The sequence below is a fragment of the Pimephales promelas genome, chromosome 1, assembly GCF_988280905.1.
Source record: "Pimephales promelas chromosome 1, fPimPro1.hap1.1, whole genome shotgun sequence".
Taxonomy (NCBI): domain Eukaryota; kingdom Metazoa; phylum Chordata; class Actinopteri; order Cypriniformes; family Leuciscidae; genus Pimephales; species Pimephales promelas.
Window position 1 is genome coordinate 44,460,271 of NC_142769.1, and position 15,496 is coordinate 44,475,766.

General features: G+C 38.9%; 1 protein-coding gene across 1 annotated transcript in view; it reads left to right on the top strand.

Annotated features, from left to right (window-relative positions):
- mpped2a (metallophosphoesterase domain containing 2a) overlaps positions 1–13,655 on the top strand; it is a 73,333-nt gene extending 59,678 nt beyond the window's left edge. Inside the window, exons 5-7 of the mRNA XM_089129980.1 lie at positions 7,306–7,421; positions 8,849–8,962; positions 13,387–13,655. Of these exons, the coding sequence (XP_088986106.1) occupies positions 7,306–7,421; positions 8,849–8,962; positions 13,387–13,505 (349 nt within the window). The 3' untranslated portion in view covers positions 13,506–13,655. The remainder of the gene's footprint in view (positions 1–7,305; positions 7,422–8,848; positions 8,963–13,386) is intronic.
- Positions 13,656–15,496: the final 1,841 nt, after the last annotated feature.

Consider the following 15,496-nt stretch of genomic DNA (forward strand, 5'->3'; position numbering starts at 1 on the left):
AACACATCCTACGCAATCCTGATCATATTCTGAATTAAGAAATCATTGTAATACAGCCAAAGATAATTTACTGGGAACATAAATATGTACTTTACCTTCTGAGTCTTTCGTTCATTTGTCACGTGACAGACGCAATCAACGGATCGTTCATGAATGACCCATCATTCCATTATTAAATGTATATTTTACTTTCTTCTTTCCTTCCTTTATTTTTTCTTCATTTCTCCACTGGTTCTGCCACTTCTTTCTTTCATTTATTTTTCCACTCCTTCCCTGTTTCCTTCTTTTCTTCCTTTTCCTCTTCCTCTTTTCCCTCCTTCCTTTCTTTTCTGCTTCTTCTGTGATTTCCCTCTCATTTCTTCCCTTCTTCCTTTCTGTTTTCCATTCTTTTTGTTCTTTGTCTCTTCCTCCTTTCATTCCACCTTATTTTCTCCTTACTTCCTACTTTCCTTCCTCTCTTCATATCTTTCTTATTTCTTTTTGTTTTACTTCCTATGTTCCTACTTCCTTTATTTTTTACTTCCTTTATTAATTCCTCCTTTTCCTGCCACCTATTCCACCTTCTGTCCTAAAACCTTCCTTCCTTCCTTTTCCTCTTGTCCGCTATATATCCTTTTTTCTACCTTTTCCCTAATGCTTTCAGCCTTCCTTCCTTTCTTCCTACCTTCATTTTATCATTAATCTCTTTTTTCTCATTCAGTTCATTCCTCACTTCTCTTCCTTTAAGCCATTAAACTTGACTTTTTTCCTCTTCCTCTTTTCCCTCCTTCCTTCCGTTTCTGCTTCCTCCGGGATTTCCCTCTCCTTCCTGTCTTTTTTCATTCTTTTTTGTTCTTTGTCTCTTCCTCCTTTCATTCCACCTTATTTTCTCCTTACTTCCTACTTTCCTTCCTCTCTTCATATCTTCGTTATTTCTTTTTGTTTTACTTCCTGTTCCTACTTCCTTCCTTTATTTTTTACTTCCTTTTTTAATTCCTCCACTTTTCCTGCCACCTTCTGTCCTAAAACCTTTCATATCCTTCCTTCCTTTTCCTCTTGTCCTCTATCTATCCTTTTTTTCTACCTTTTCCCTAATGCTTTCAGCCTTCCTTCCTTTCTTCCTTCCTTCATTTTATCATTACTTTCTTTTTTTTCTCATTCAGTTCATTCCTCACTTCTCCTCTTCCTTTAAGCTATTAAACTTTACTTCTCTTTCTCTCTCATTCTTCTGCTCACATTCCTCTTTTTTTCTCCCCCATCCAACACTACCACTATTCCCTTCTCGATACTCTATTGTTTGTCATCCAGAGCAGATTAATGGTGTCTCCGATGTATATCACACTAAGGTTTCTGATCTTATCACAGCACACCACGCGGCCAAACAAAAGGCAAGTTCACCTGCCAGCATTGTGTGAATGCGAGCTCCCACATTCACATCCAGGCTCATTAAATGTAGATCCTCTAAATAACATCAGATTCTCCTACCAGACTTCACCCCTCTACCTGAACTCTACCTTTTCATAATCCACAACATGAACGAGTTGCTTTCTCTCATACTCAAAAGTCTAAACATTGAAGCTTCAGCCTGAAGCTCATGGATAATCAGAGGAGGAGTTCACATCCCAGCATTGACATAAACCCTCAACTCTTTTTCATGTTCTGGCGGCAGACGTCATTTAAATAGTGCTGTTGTTTAGGGCAGGGTAAGGTCAGACCTCAAACCCTGGTGGGGTTTTTAATAGTGTAACCGGTTCAAGTGCAGAGCTCGCGCTGAGTGTGGGTGGAGTGTTTGTGTTCATAAGCTCTATGGACTTTCCTTTGCAATGGTGGAGGAGGTAAACATTCAGGAACACTGTGATTTTGCTCCGTGGTGCTGCGGCGTGGGTCATAGCAGCGCTGTGTATTGAGTTTAATGTTATCTCGCTCCCCCCTCTCTCTCTCTCTGTTTGTTTTGTCTATTATATTCGCAGGCCTCTGACCTTTGCATTGCTCGGTGTGTAATGTCCTGCTGCCTGACAGCTGGAGCTAGTAATACTCCATCCGTTCCTCACACATGAAGAGAGAACAGAGGGGGCTGTGTGTGTGATGATCGTACAAACCGTGGTCAGCGAAGAAGGCCAACTGAGGACAAATGTTGATTAAGTAGGGTTGTTGCATTAATTGGCCTACAGTGTATTAATGCTAAATTTCTAATATTCATCTTTATAATATTGGTTCAAAAAGACTTTCCTTTATTATGGAAGTCATTCGTTCTGATTGTATTTGCTTCTGTGAGGAGATTCAAGAGTCACACCTGTTTGAATATATTTTTAAATGTAGTCTCTTAACAAAAAATATCAAATACTACAGAACAGTTAGTGTAAGTGTTATTATCCGTTCTGAATGAAGTTGTCTTTTTTTGGGCACATACATTACCATTAAAGGGATAGTTCACTTTGAAATTAATTTGTGATATGTTTTAGCTTACCTCAAGGGGATCCAAGATGTAGGTGTCTTTGTTTCCACAGCATTTTCAATTTTGACATTTTTTGGTCAAACCGTTGTTGTCTGTCAGTCATACACTGGAGGCTAAGGGGGTCCACGTCAAAGAGCATGCACAGAGAAGTCAAAATTAAACATGATTTAATGACTCGTAAATGAAAGTACACATTGATTTCCTAAGACACGAAACGAGCGGTTTGTGTGAGAAAACAAACAGTATTTATATCGTTTTACCTCTTGTAATCATAGCCATGACAAAATGATCTGACGGCACGGGCGCTTCGGTCTGCGCATGCGCCGGAAGTGATCGCTTGCGTGCCGACGTCACTCTTTGTTTATACAGAGATTTCGGAAGTTTTACCTTTCACTAAACATATTTAGATATACGGGAAATGGAAGACGGGAAATGGAAGACGATTTCGGTATATCTAAATATGTTTAGTAAAAGGTAAAACTTCCGAAATCTCCGTGTAAATATCGAGTGACGTCACACGCAAGCGATCACTTCCGGCGTACCATTGAACTGATTCAGTTCGGTTCAGTTGGACATTGAACAACTGATTCAGATCACTTGGATTACACGAGGTAAAAACAATATAAATACTGTTTTTTTTCTCACAAAAACCGCTCGTTTCATGTCTTAGGCCATCAATGTGTACTTACATTTACGAGTCATTAAATCATGTTTAATTTTGACTTCTCTGTGCATGCTTTTTGGTGGACCCCCTTAGCCTCCAGTGTATGACTGATAGACAACAACGGATTGACTGAAAAATGTCAAAATTGAAAATACTGTGGAAACAAAGACACCTACATCTTGGATGCCCTTGAGGTAAGCTAAAACATATCAAAAATTAATTTCAAAGTGAACTATCCCTTTAATGTGTTGCAGTACAAACTCATTCTACAGTATGTTAAAGGTATAGCGGAGGATCTTTCCGAATTTTAGAGAAGACCCGCCCTCTCCAATTTTTAAAAAAAAAATGCACATGCACAAACACAACACTCTTGCTCCCGAGAGCTAGGGAACGTCTATACGCCTTGCACAATTATGTTGCAAATTCTAAACTAACTAAAAAACATTCATAAAAAAGACAACATGTCAAATGCCCTTCCGTGTTTTATTTACTTATTATACTGATCGATTGAGTGACCGAGGACTCAAGACATGATATGTGCAACCCTGTAGGCCTATCACACGAAATACATTCTGAGGAAACTATTTTGCAAATCGCAATTACGTTACATAGCAACATAAGCAGTGCTACGTTGGTCCTTAACCTAATATCTCTCATTGTTAATACGTTATTTTCATACATAGTTGCATATGGAGAAGTAGCTTGTTGCATTTGTGTAATAATAAACACACAAGATTTTAGAATATTTCAGCGTGATACCATTTACCATTTTGGACAAAAGGCTACTTTAGACAAATTGAGATGTTTACCGTGTCTATGCGGTGCATGACTCGTGCCAGGGCTAGCATTGTAGCTTGCATTAACTTTTACTAGTGATTTTAAATGGATTTCTCCAAATAGCGTGACAAACTTTACCTGTCTGGTAGAATCTTCGCGACTGCGGCATCAGTGAGAAGCCCAATGTGCTTTTAGCGCACGCCAGCGTGTGATATTCACCCAAAATCTCTCTGGTCTTGTTTCTATATTCTGCGGCCTTTCTCTTCTTATCGTACACTTAGTAAACATTTTTTCTCTTTCGACCCTCAGCCATTTTCAAAGGAATGGCTGAAACCGTAACTCCGACATAATACACATGAAAGTGAAAACTACATAGGGATGAGCACGTAGCCTACGACGGCCTTACGTAAACATATCACCAGAATGATTGACACTTAGGTGGACCAATAGTATAGACTACCCACCCGGAAAAAGAAAATCCTCCGCTATACCTTTAATGATAATGAACTCGTACTGAAATTTGAAACTTCAAAAAAATGAAATCTGTTTCAAATTTCAATTCTTCTGAATGTGTTATGAACCTCAGATTTGCTCGTAATTTGATATTCTGCCATTATTAATTCTGCATTTGATTTTCAAGTTCAAATCTTCAGGAAAACAGTGCACAAAAAAAGAGTCCCCGTATGTTACATCTTCGTCTGCATGTGTCAAAAACTGCCCACAAGTTTCTTTTGACATGTGCAGATGGTGGACCAGCGAGAGTGTTATCTAATCTGGTGCGTCGGTGTAGCCGGATGACACCCCATCCTCGGATCTCCCCCTCAAAACAGACAGACAAACGTACTCCTGCTCTGTACAGTATAATAAGACCTATGTGCTTGGGTCCACAGAGGAAACAAGGTTTCCTTTATATGACCAGGATGTCATTAATCTTTATGGAGGTTAACAAATGCACTCGCATGGAAGGTGTATTTCATTCACGGAGACTAACAATGGGGCCATTGTGCAGTCTGATCTCTGTACCTTAACATTCCTACCATATACTATGATCATACACGGTATGAATGAACATTGTGTTTTCTGGGCAATATATTTATTTGAGAAGATCATGTTAAACATGCTCAGGTCATGGGATACACGGTAGATTTGCGTTATACCCCATCTTTGTTTCTCACCGTGCTCTTATTCCTCATCCTTTTCCCGTTTTTAAAAGACAATATTGCTGGATTTTTTTTTTTTTCACGAACGCTCCATTTTGTGCCGAGTCTGTGACAAATTGCTGCCGCAGCGCAGAATGGCCTGGTTCGCTATGAGTTATGTCAAGTCAGAGCTGTTTAAGAGTTGTACTTCCCCCAAGGCACATTTCTGCTTATCCTCACCATAGGGATGTTACGGAATACAGCCTTGTCAGCTTAACATGCTCATTTTCCTACACGTTTTTTGACAATTTCATATAAATCTGTTCACCTCAGTGCAGAGTTCAGTTCTTTGTTGTAGAATCAACATCTTAAGACCTCTGTAAATTCTCCCCCCTCCCTATTTTTCTTTTTTCTTCTTCCTGCAGATCGAGATTGAATGACTGCAGGAACAGTTTTATATGTGTCAGGTCTCCCCTCTGCCCGACCACCGTTCGATAATCATTCGTCGCTGTCGCTGTGGCAGTCCCTGACTGTAACAAACCCTATTGACGTTTCTGAACCCTGATTTCCCCCCTTGGTCAAATTCAATACAGAAAAGCTCTGTGGCTAAATGAGTCGAAAATAACCCCGTCGCACTCTCACTCTTTGTTGCTGTTTTGGAAAGAAGTGTCAACTTGATTTTGTATCTATACCTATGATAAAACATTTTATATGATAGATCATTTTTATTTCTAGAAATCTACTTTATGTGATTATGTGAGTGTGTGCATGTTTATGTACATATACACTCACCTAAAGGATTATTAGGAACACCTGTTCAATTTCTCATTAATGCAATTATCTAATCAACCAATCACATGGCAGTTGCTTCAAAGCATTTAGGGGTGTGGTCCTGGTCAAGACAACTCATCTCCACTACAAATAGGAAAAAGTCTACAATTTGCAAGAGCTCACCAAAATTGGACAGTTGAAGACTGGAAAAATGTTGCCTGATCTGATGAGTCTCGATTTCTGTTGAGACATTCAGATGGTAGAGTCAGAATTTGGCGTAAACAGAATGAGAACATGGATCCATCATGCCTTGTTACCACTGTGCAGGCTGGTGGTGGTGGTGTAATGGTGTGGGGGATGTTTTCTTGGCACACTTTAGGACCCTTAGTGCCAATTGGGCATTGATTAAATGCCACGGCCTACCTGAGCATTGTTTCTGACCATGTCCATCCCTTTATGGCCACCATGTTCCCATCCTCTGATGGCTACCTCCAGCAGGATAATACACCATGTCACAAAGCTCAAATCATTTCAAATTGGTTTCTTGAACTTGACAATGAGTTCACTGTACTAAAATGGCCCCACAGTCACCAGATCTCAACCCAATAGAGCATCTTTGGGATGTGGTGGAACAGAAGCTTCGTGCCCTGGATGTGCATCCCACAAATCTCCATCAACTGCATGATGCTATCCTATCAATATGGGCCAACATTTCTAAAGAATGCTTTGTAGTTCTTATTTATTTTTTTATTAAATGATATTTTCATTGAATACATAGATATTTTATTTGTTTCATTGAAATATTTCTTTAATTGCGCAACGTTTCATTGTCGCCCTCACATGTAATTAACATGAAACTGTTCCTCACACTGGTAGCTTTACAAATATGGTATAAAAATACCGCAAAAACTCTAGCGGTTTACTGTATCCATCATACAGCCCAAATACGCAGCACTATTACTATTAGGCTTTGCTAAAAGCTTTTTATCATGAAATGTGCCTTGTGCTGTCTGTAATTGTCTATAAAGGGTGCTAGACTTCCTTTTCTGGTGATTTCCACAGACAGTAATCAGTCCTTTTCACCGGACCTTGGACAAATGGATGCTCAATTTATCATCACTATCAGACCCTCAGCTTGACACACACACATATAGATGTCTAAATACGCACTCGTGTGCTCATTTTTCACATTATTTCATTTGGGCGTTGTACATGCATCAACCCTGTGGCTTTATTTGAGCTATCAATCCATAGCAGTCATGGGAGAGGAGGCTGTTTGCTCTCCCGAAGCATTTGCATTTATTATGGCAGCCTGCAGTGAAGCCCTTCTCATTTCACACTTTGAAGCTTCCTCTAGGGATAGATGGGGGGTGAAAGAAGATCACTTTGACAGGTTGAGATTGTTTCTCCACATCTGCCGTCAGCTGTCATTTTAAACGGCGTGTGTACGTCTCTGTCTCGCCGCGTGGACGGATGCGTGTGTGGTGCTTACGAATGTGTTTTTCTCTCTCTCCCCGCAGGACGCCGTGGTTTAATGGCTGGGGTTTTAACCTGCCCAGGGGACAGTCCCTGCTCGATAAGTGGAACCTCATCCCAGAGGGCATTGATATTCTCATGACCCATGGGCCGCCCCTCGGTGAGTTCAATTAACCAATCCTAATGGAGTTCCATCTAATTATTCAAATGCTCTCGAAACATCTTTTATATGAAGCGTATTGTCATGCTTGTGGAGAAACCCATCCTTCATATGTTGTAGGAAAAGGAAAAATGTATGAAGTCAAATATATCCTCACGTGAGGGTTATTATCTTTAACTAAAACTAAAACCATAAAAAAGATATATTAAACATATATAAAATATATACTTGTCATTTACATTTAAAGTCAACATAAAAATCTAATTTGCCATTTGACTATTGCAGTATTTATTATAAATGATTTATTTGTGCACATTGTTATTTTCATTTTATTTGTGTGCCCTTGTAATATATAATCAAAATAAATTCCCCTCGCAGCATCTCTTCTTTTCTCTGATGATGTGTTTACTGGTGCGATGGCGGGACAACCTGTCACTCACATGAGATCGGCCAATAGCAAACCATCCAATCAATTCCTGATGGACAAAACCAGGACAAAAGTCCTGCCCTGCATTTTTTTCGTGATCGACAAGGCGTTTCGCTCTGATATACGTCGAAATAGGGAAGAAATAAATATCGCAACTTATATTTCATGCCGAATTTAAGTTGAAGAACTAAAATAATTCAAAGTAAAAAAAATAGACGTATAAAAACTATAAAAAATAAAAACTAAACGACACAAAATATGAACAAAAGCTATAATGCTTAAAGCTTAAAGGCCTGTTCACACCGGGACGAATTCCGCGCACGATATTCGCCAACGTTTAACGCCTCGTGACTAAACAAATGGTGCCATTGTAACACGAAAAACGCCACGCGTAAAAGCGGCATTAAAAAAAAAAACGCCTCGGGTTCGTTTTTTGGTTTGACATGCCGCGACAAAAACTATACGAGCAATGAGATTGGCGCTTTTACTCACATGTCTGTAGCTTCTGAAGTTACAGTAAAACACAACTTGGGGGCGCTCAAACACAAAATGGTCCTGCCGAGCACATGTGCGTAACGGCGAAGAAGATATACGCCAAGTAGCGTCTACACTGCCTTGAGAAATAAAACGAGGAAGGTGCAAGGCAAGATGAATGTAGAGTTGCTGGTTGGCTCGTTGGTGTCGGAACATAAATAACTATATGACAAACGCAACTGCGACTTCAAAAAAGGACTATTTCTGTTTAACATTGAGCGCCATCTAATGTCAGGGAATGAATTGGCATGTTCACTCGGCTCATCGTCAGCGAAAATCGTTTGGGTGTGAACACAAAAAACACGTTGAAAAACGCTGACGAATAACGCACGCTGATATTCGTCCCGGTGTGTATGGCCCTTTAGCTTAAAAACCGCTAATGATTGGACAGGAGTCACAATGTGAGCTGTTTTTCAGTGGAGATTAGAAACTGATTAATGGTGTGTGTATCTGTGTGTGTGTGTAGGTTTTAGGGACTGGGTACCGAAGGAGCTGCAAAGAGTTGGGTGTGTTGAGCTGTTAAACACAGTCCAAAGGAGAGTCCGGCCCAAACTTCACGTCTTCGGAGGAATTCATGAAGGTGAGTAACCACAAAGACAAATTAGCACTGCCATAAAAAAGCAAAAAAAAAAAAGTGCTCTAATGGTTTTAAACATCATTGAATGGTGTCTTTTTTACAAGGCATGGAACGGATAAAGATCACAAAAGTTCAATCAATAATGAAAGTTATTAAAGGTACAGAAAGTGATTTCTGAGAAACGGTGTTAAAAGTGGATCGGACCAATTTCCACAACACATTTGTAGCCAATCAGCAGCCGGGGGCGTGTCCACTCATGATGGGCGAGGAAAATCCCCTTTAATAAAAATCACAATACAGAGTATAGAAAATAGGCCAGAAATATTGCAAACTGGCTTTGATGTAGCAGTCAGAAGTTATTTGAGGGTGTTTTCACTTTTAGTTTGATTGGAGCATTTCAACATGCTGCATTTTCTCCTATAGTTCGGTTTGTGTAGGTATAAAAGAGTGCTCAGATCCACACTAAAACAATCTGGATGAATCGAGGATGATCTCAGGGATGGCTCACTTTTGGTCACAGTGCAATCCTAGTAGACCAAAGAGCTAACCAGTGTCCAAGAGCAAATGTGACAAATGCATTTTTCAACAGTTGAGAATACTACAGTTTATGATGTATTTGTTACTGAAATGGCTTGTTCCTTCCTTTGGTGAATCAGAACAGCATTAGTCACGTCAGCACAAACATAAGCAGTCTAGGATATAAATATATGCGTATGGGTTGCATTTTCCAGGGAAGAGGGATCAGAGAGATCTGCCTTTGGGTTAAACTTGAGACTCTGTTCACCAGATGTGCTACATCCCTTCTCTTCCTCCCTCGAGCTTTCGAGACTTATTATTATTATCATTTTAATTAAACATGTTTAAAAGAGAGAAGGGTCTCTGAGCCCATGGGCTGATTTAGACAAGTGCTTCACTCGAGGAAAGGCCTTGTAATGTTTATTGTGTTTACTCAATGTTTTTGTATGCGCACACACTCTTCTGTCAGTGTGCAAACTCATGATTCCCTTTTCTGAATATGGACTTTAGCCTTATCAGACTGTCAGTCCAAATCCGATTTTTGTGCTAATCCTATTGGAATCCAATCATATTTAGCAAGTGTGAACAGCAAAAAATGCGAGAGGAAACCCATCCACGTTGTTGTTTTTGTCATATACATACAACATCATTGCCATAGAATCCAATGCAGTTATTTCGGAAAACAAAAGAACACCACGTAACACACAAACCGGATCTGAACAGTTGCGATACACAGTGTGGACAGCCAATAATTTAGATCAGATTTGTAGCCTTGGTGAGCAAGGCTTCTTTCAAATTAGGGATGGGACGATAACCGGTTTCACGATAAACCACGATAAAATATACTGACGGTTAGTATTATGGTTTAAAATGTAATTATCATTAAAACCGTGTTTGATTATCGCGATTAATAACTCACTGTAAATCCTGTCGGCCAGTCTGACGCAGCCACGCGCTGCACGCAATGTTTACTATTCGAGAAAGAATGGCGGAAGGCAGTGACCGTGCTTGGGAGATTCAGCCTTTTAAGAGGACCAAATCTGGAGTGTGGTCATAGTTAGGCGTTTACTAAAGTCCTGAGGGAAACTTGATCGAGGATAGTCACCCTGTCTGCAGAACAAAAAGTCACTGTCCAAAAGAAACGTCTTCTTGTATAGCGAACACAAGGCAAGTTAACTTTGACTTCAATACCGAAACTAGGTCTGGGAAACAATTGGGCAATGGGCACGAAATGTTGTTTTGAGTTTAAACATTTTATGTCACTCACTTGAAATAGAAGTGAAGCTTCCGCGAAGAAAATTTTGCAGCAAGTGTCTTTGAGCCGACGAACGAACATCTTCAAATAAGATTATTATTAAGAGTGACGTTTTAAGGGATAGCAATGTATAGATACATAACGTATTACACCGATTTTATTTTTACCACATAATTACGGGGACATATTGAATTGATAATGAGTTTAGCTTATGTTTTAAATCTTACCCGTTTATAAATTCATTTAGTAAAACAATCGTCCAGACAAGATGATTATTAAACCAATATTATCAAACTCTGTAAGCAATAAATCAACTCTGATTTCTTTTTCAAAACAATCAAAAACTGGAGACGCAAGACGGCCGGCAAGTTGTATTTGAATTAAACGAGCGCGTGTCCGTTTGTGATATTGATGTGCGCGGTGTGTGTAATAATGCGTTGCTATTGACGACGGGCATTATAAAGAAGGAAATGCCATAGAATAGAATCTTGCTTAAAAAAAACTGCATAGAGCTGCTTGTTTATTTGTTGTTTGTTGATTTTCATTCATAAAACTTGTTGAAATGTTTTTAGTGTGAGCATCAGTTCTTTTTGAACACTTTATATTTATATTTTATATTTTTACACTTTATATTTTGAACACTTTATATCTAAATTTAAGAAAACCGTGATAATATTGATAATCGCGATAATTGTGGACACTATAATCGTGATATGAAATTTTCATACCGTCCTATCCCTATTTCAAATCTTACCAACCTCAAACTTGTAAACAACAGTAGTGTACATTATTTAGTGTACAGATTCTTTTGTCTAATGTAACTTAATGGGACTATATGTAGAATTCAGAAACCCTTGTTACTAGTGACACCGGTGGCAGTTAAGTGAACTTATCGCTCATGCACACGTAACGCACAAGAGACTGAAACGTTATTCGGTGCACTGATATACCAACGCATTCTCATCCTAGGGTGTCATATAGTGACGCTTTAGAAATTTCGTCTCAATCCAACGCACATGGCACCCTTTAGCGTCGATATAACACGCGCAGAGCTTTGCTCGGTTATGGGTAGGTTTAGTTCTGGGGTAGAGTTAGGGTTAGACCACTAGGAGGCGCCTTCTGGCCCATATATATCTGCATCTCATTGGATTTAGACGAAATGTCAAAAGCGTCAGTGTATGACGCCTTGGGATGAGAATGGGCTCGATATACTCACGACAAAGTTCTTTTTCACTCTTTGCTTAGAAGTGAAAAGAACTTGGAAATGTCTTTGCAGAGATATACTGTTAACGAACATCCAGATATCGTCCACGTTCCTGAGAGCAACATTTATGAATATGCAAATAACAACAAATAAACACAACAAAAATGACAGCATTGAGAAAACAGCAGTTAAGAAAGCATCTGAACATACAATGTGGATGTTTGCACAAGCTCTGCAATTCAGCGGCATAATGTCGACAGATGAGGTAATTAAAATTACATGGTTATGAGTATATTTGAGGTTATAGACTATAGATAGCTATGTGGAACTATAGTTTTAATTAATCCCGTTTATTTGCATGACATATTAAAGGGTTAGTTCACCCAACAATGAAAATTCTGTCAGTATTTACTCGCCCTCATGTTGTTTCAACCCCGTAAGACCTTCGTTCATCTTCGGAACACAAATTAAGATATTTAAGATATTAAGATCGCTCCTGCATACAGTCCATAGGCTTCTTGAGGGACTGGCTCTTGCTGTCCCCGAAAAGTCATTAAAGACATCAAATAGTCATTAAAATAGTCCAAGTGACTACAGGGGCTCAATCTTAAGTTTATCAAACGACGAGAACACTTTTGTGCGCAAAAAAACAACAAAAATAACGACTTTATTTCAACTATTCACTTCCTTCTCCATGAGCCTGTAAGTCAGTTAACGTAGTGTGATTGCGTAGAGCTACGTCACACGTAGGCTCACTATTGGCCGACGCTGGTCATGTGTGTGTGATGCGTGTGACGTACAATAACAGAAGCTTACGCTATTAAACTAGTAACCTGACTCGCGCAGAAACGAATAGTTGAAATAAAGTCGTTATTTTTGTTGTTTTTTTGCGCACAAAAGTGTTCTCGTCGTTTGATAAACTTAAGATTGAGCCCCTGTAGTCACTTGGACTATTTTAACGATGTCTTTAATGACTTTTCGAGGACAGCAAGAGCCAGTCCCTCAAGAAGCCTATGGACTGTATGCAGGAGCGATCTTGATATCTTAAATATCTTAATTTGTGTTCCGAAGATGAACGAAGGTCTTACGGGGTTGGAACAACATGAGGGTGAGTAAATACTGACAGAATTTTCATTTTTGGGTGAACTAACCCTTTAACATTACAGTACAGAAATCTCATTATCCTGGACATTGTATAAGCATTCGTTTCATGTGTCATAGAATGACATAGAACGTCATAGAATGATTTTCCCGGCAAAAACTTTCGTAGACAACTTAGGAATGCGGGGAAGGTCTCGTTTTTAAGTTTCGTAACAAGCTGTTCACACATTTACAATAAAAAAAGCGATTAATACGTGAAATTACTTGCATATAGTGTAGCCCCTTTAAAAATGAGGAAAAACACCAGCAATTTGCGTTCAATGTAAGAAAAGTGTTTTCTCTTTTCGCTAGGTTACGGCATTATGACAGACGGGTACACGACATTCATCAACGCCTCTACCTGTACAGTCAGCTTTCAACCCACCAACCCTCCCATCGTGTTCGACCTCCCAAACCCCCCAAGCTCTTGAGACGCCTGTGTGCTATGCCATATTCTCCTTTTCTTTCCTTATGTTTTCTAACAGTACTTTGAAAAAAAAAAATAGTTGAATGTTTCTTTGGAAATCGCCAGTCTTTTGCTAAAAGATTCAGTGGAAGTTTCTGATGACGGACGGGATCATGCGGGGTGTTTTGCGCACAGGAGTGGTGAACAATCTTATGAAAATATCTGATTAAATCTGTAAGATAATAAGCTTTGTGAATTTGTAAAATTGTCTCTTTTTTGTCAATATTCGAATTATGTTGGTATGCAATGCCATTGTTCATTTTGTATATTCTTTTTTTTTTTCAGAATAATTAAGCTTTCTTTTAGCTGACAGGGATATAATGCCTTAAACTAGCTTTAAGTTCCCCCGGCTGGAGCCCCTTCTTTCTGCTAGCGAAGAGAAAGCGTCATATTTATTGTTTTTATCCAAAACTAAGGGGATTTTTTTTTTGCATTCAAAGAACACTTTCTTACAAGCGCAGGGAAGACATGGATGCATTTTAACTCATGTATATTCTGGAGCGCCTCATTCTGCATAGAAATTGGAAAATGTCTTAAAATATGAGTATATCTATATGTATGTGTGTAAACTGTAAAATCTCGAACTAAAATTGTGTTTGTTCTAAGCCTCTTGAAGAATATCATTTTGCTTGTAAGTGATGACTTAAATGTGCGTAAGGCGCACACATGCTCTTTTCTGTTTTCATGAAATGTTCCTACTTTACGGCGTATTGTTCCATACAATAAACGAGTACTCCAGTTGAAATTATTTTAATGTACAATCTCAAAGGTTGTTTTGGTTTTTTTTTTCCGAACCTGCCGAAACCAGGTTTAGTTGTCCTTTGATATCTTGCGTATAATAGTTTTTGATTTCTCTTTTTCTTTATGTTATTTTGCACTGTGTAAATGCAGTCTTGCTAGCACAAAAAAAAATGTTGCCAATAGTCGTTTCATCTCTTGCCACTGTAAATGCCTTTCTGCTTTTCTTTCAGTTACAGTCTCATTCCTGGAAAGGTTTAGATAATTTTTTTTTCTTTTTATTTCTTCAGGTTTCATTGTGATATATTTAGCTGCCTTTATATGCAAATAAAATTGCAAGATTTTTACTTCTAAAGGTTTTGTTTGGTTCATTCTAGCCTCAAGTCATGCTTTGTGCAATCTATGTCTACAGGTTTTTACTATTTCAACTGAAAACAAAAATTGTGCCTTGTTTTTTAAAAGTACGTTTGCGCAACAATTATGTACTAAAAACAGAAACGTTTTTACTCTGCATTTTTGCGTGCAGGCGACAAATCCATGTTCACGCGAAACCACAAAAACGACTAAAAACGCTGTAAAATTCATGCCAGGCCAGTAGTTGGCGATGTCACTTTGTAAACAAACACTACACGCCTATCCACAAGTTTCCGAGGGGCGCTCCTGTAAAAAATAAAGTGGGTGAAACTTCCGGTGACGCGGCGGAAGTAGCATTCCAATGGTATTTTGTGTGTTAGTTAGCGAAGAGGCTAGCTGTTTTTCGGAGAATTATTTTACTATTTAAAGACGCAAATCTTTATGAGAGATGTCGTTACGGAGCTCAGGGACAACATGTGCTGTTCGCGGTTGTATGTATAACCGGACTAAACTAGTTCAGTGGCTTAAACGTGATTGTTTTGAACATAAGCCGAAAACGATATCAGAGTGTTCCTGCCAGAGCCCGTCTTTGATCCTGCCAACGACTGTAGTTTCCATCACCTCCCAAAAGACGACGAATCTTCCTGTGTACATTTGTTTAAATTCTTAATATTCTATAAACTCTCTCAGGATATGTTTGGCTGTTCGCTACTGATGTTACACCTAAACTCAGGAGTTGACAGAATACCAAATGTGCCAGTTAATGTATGCAAGTAGCACATTCATTTATAATTTTGAATAAACTCCAAAGCACAATGACTAAGTGTGTATTTTTTTATTTTAATTGTTTGTCAGCTCGCACAA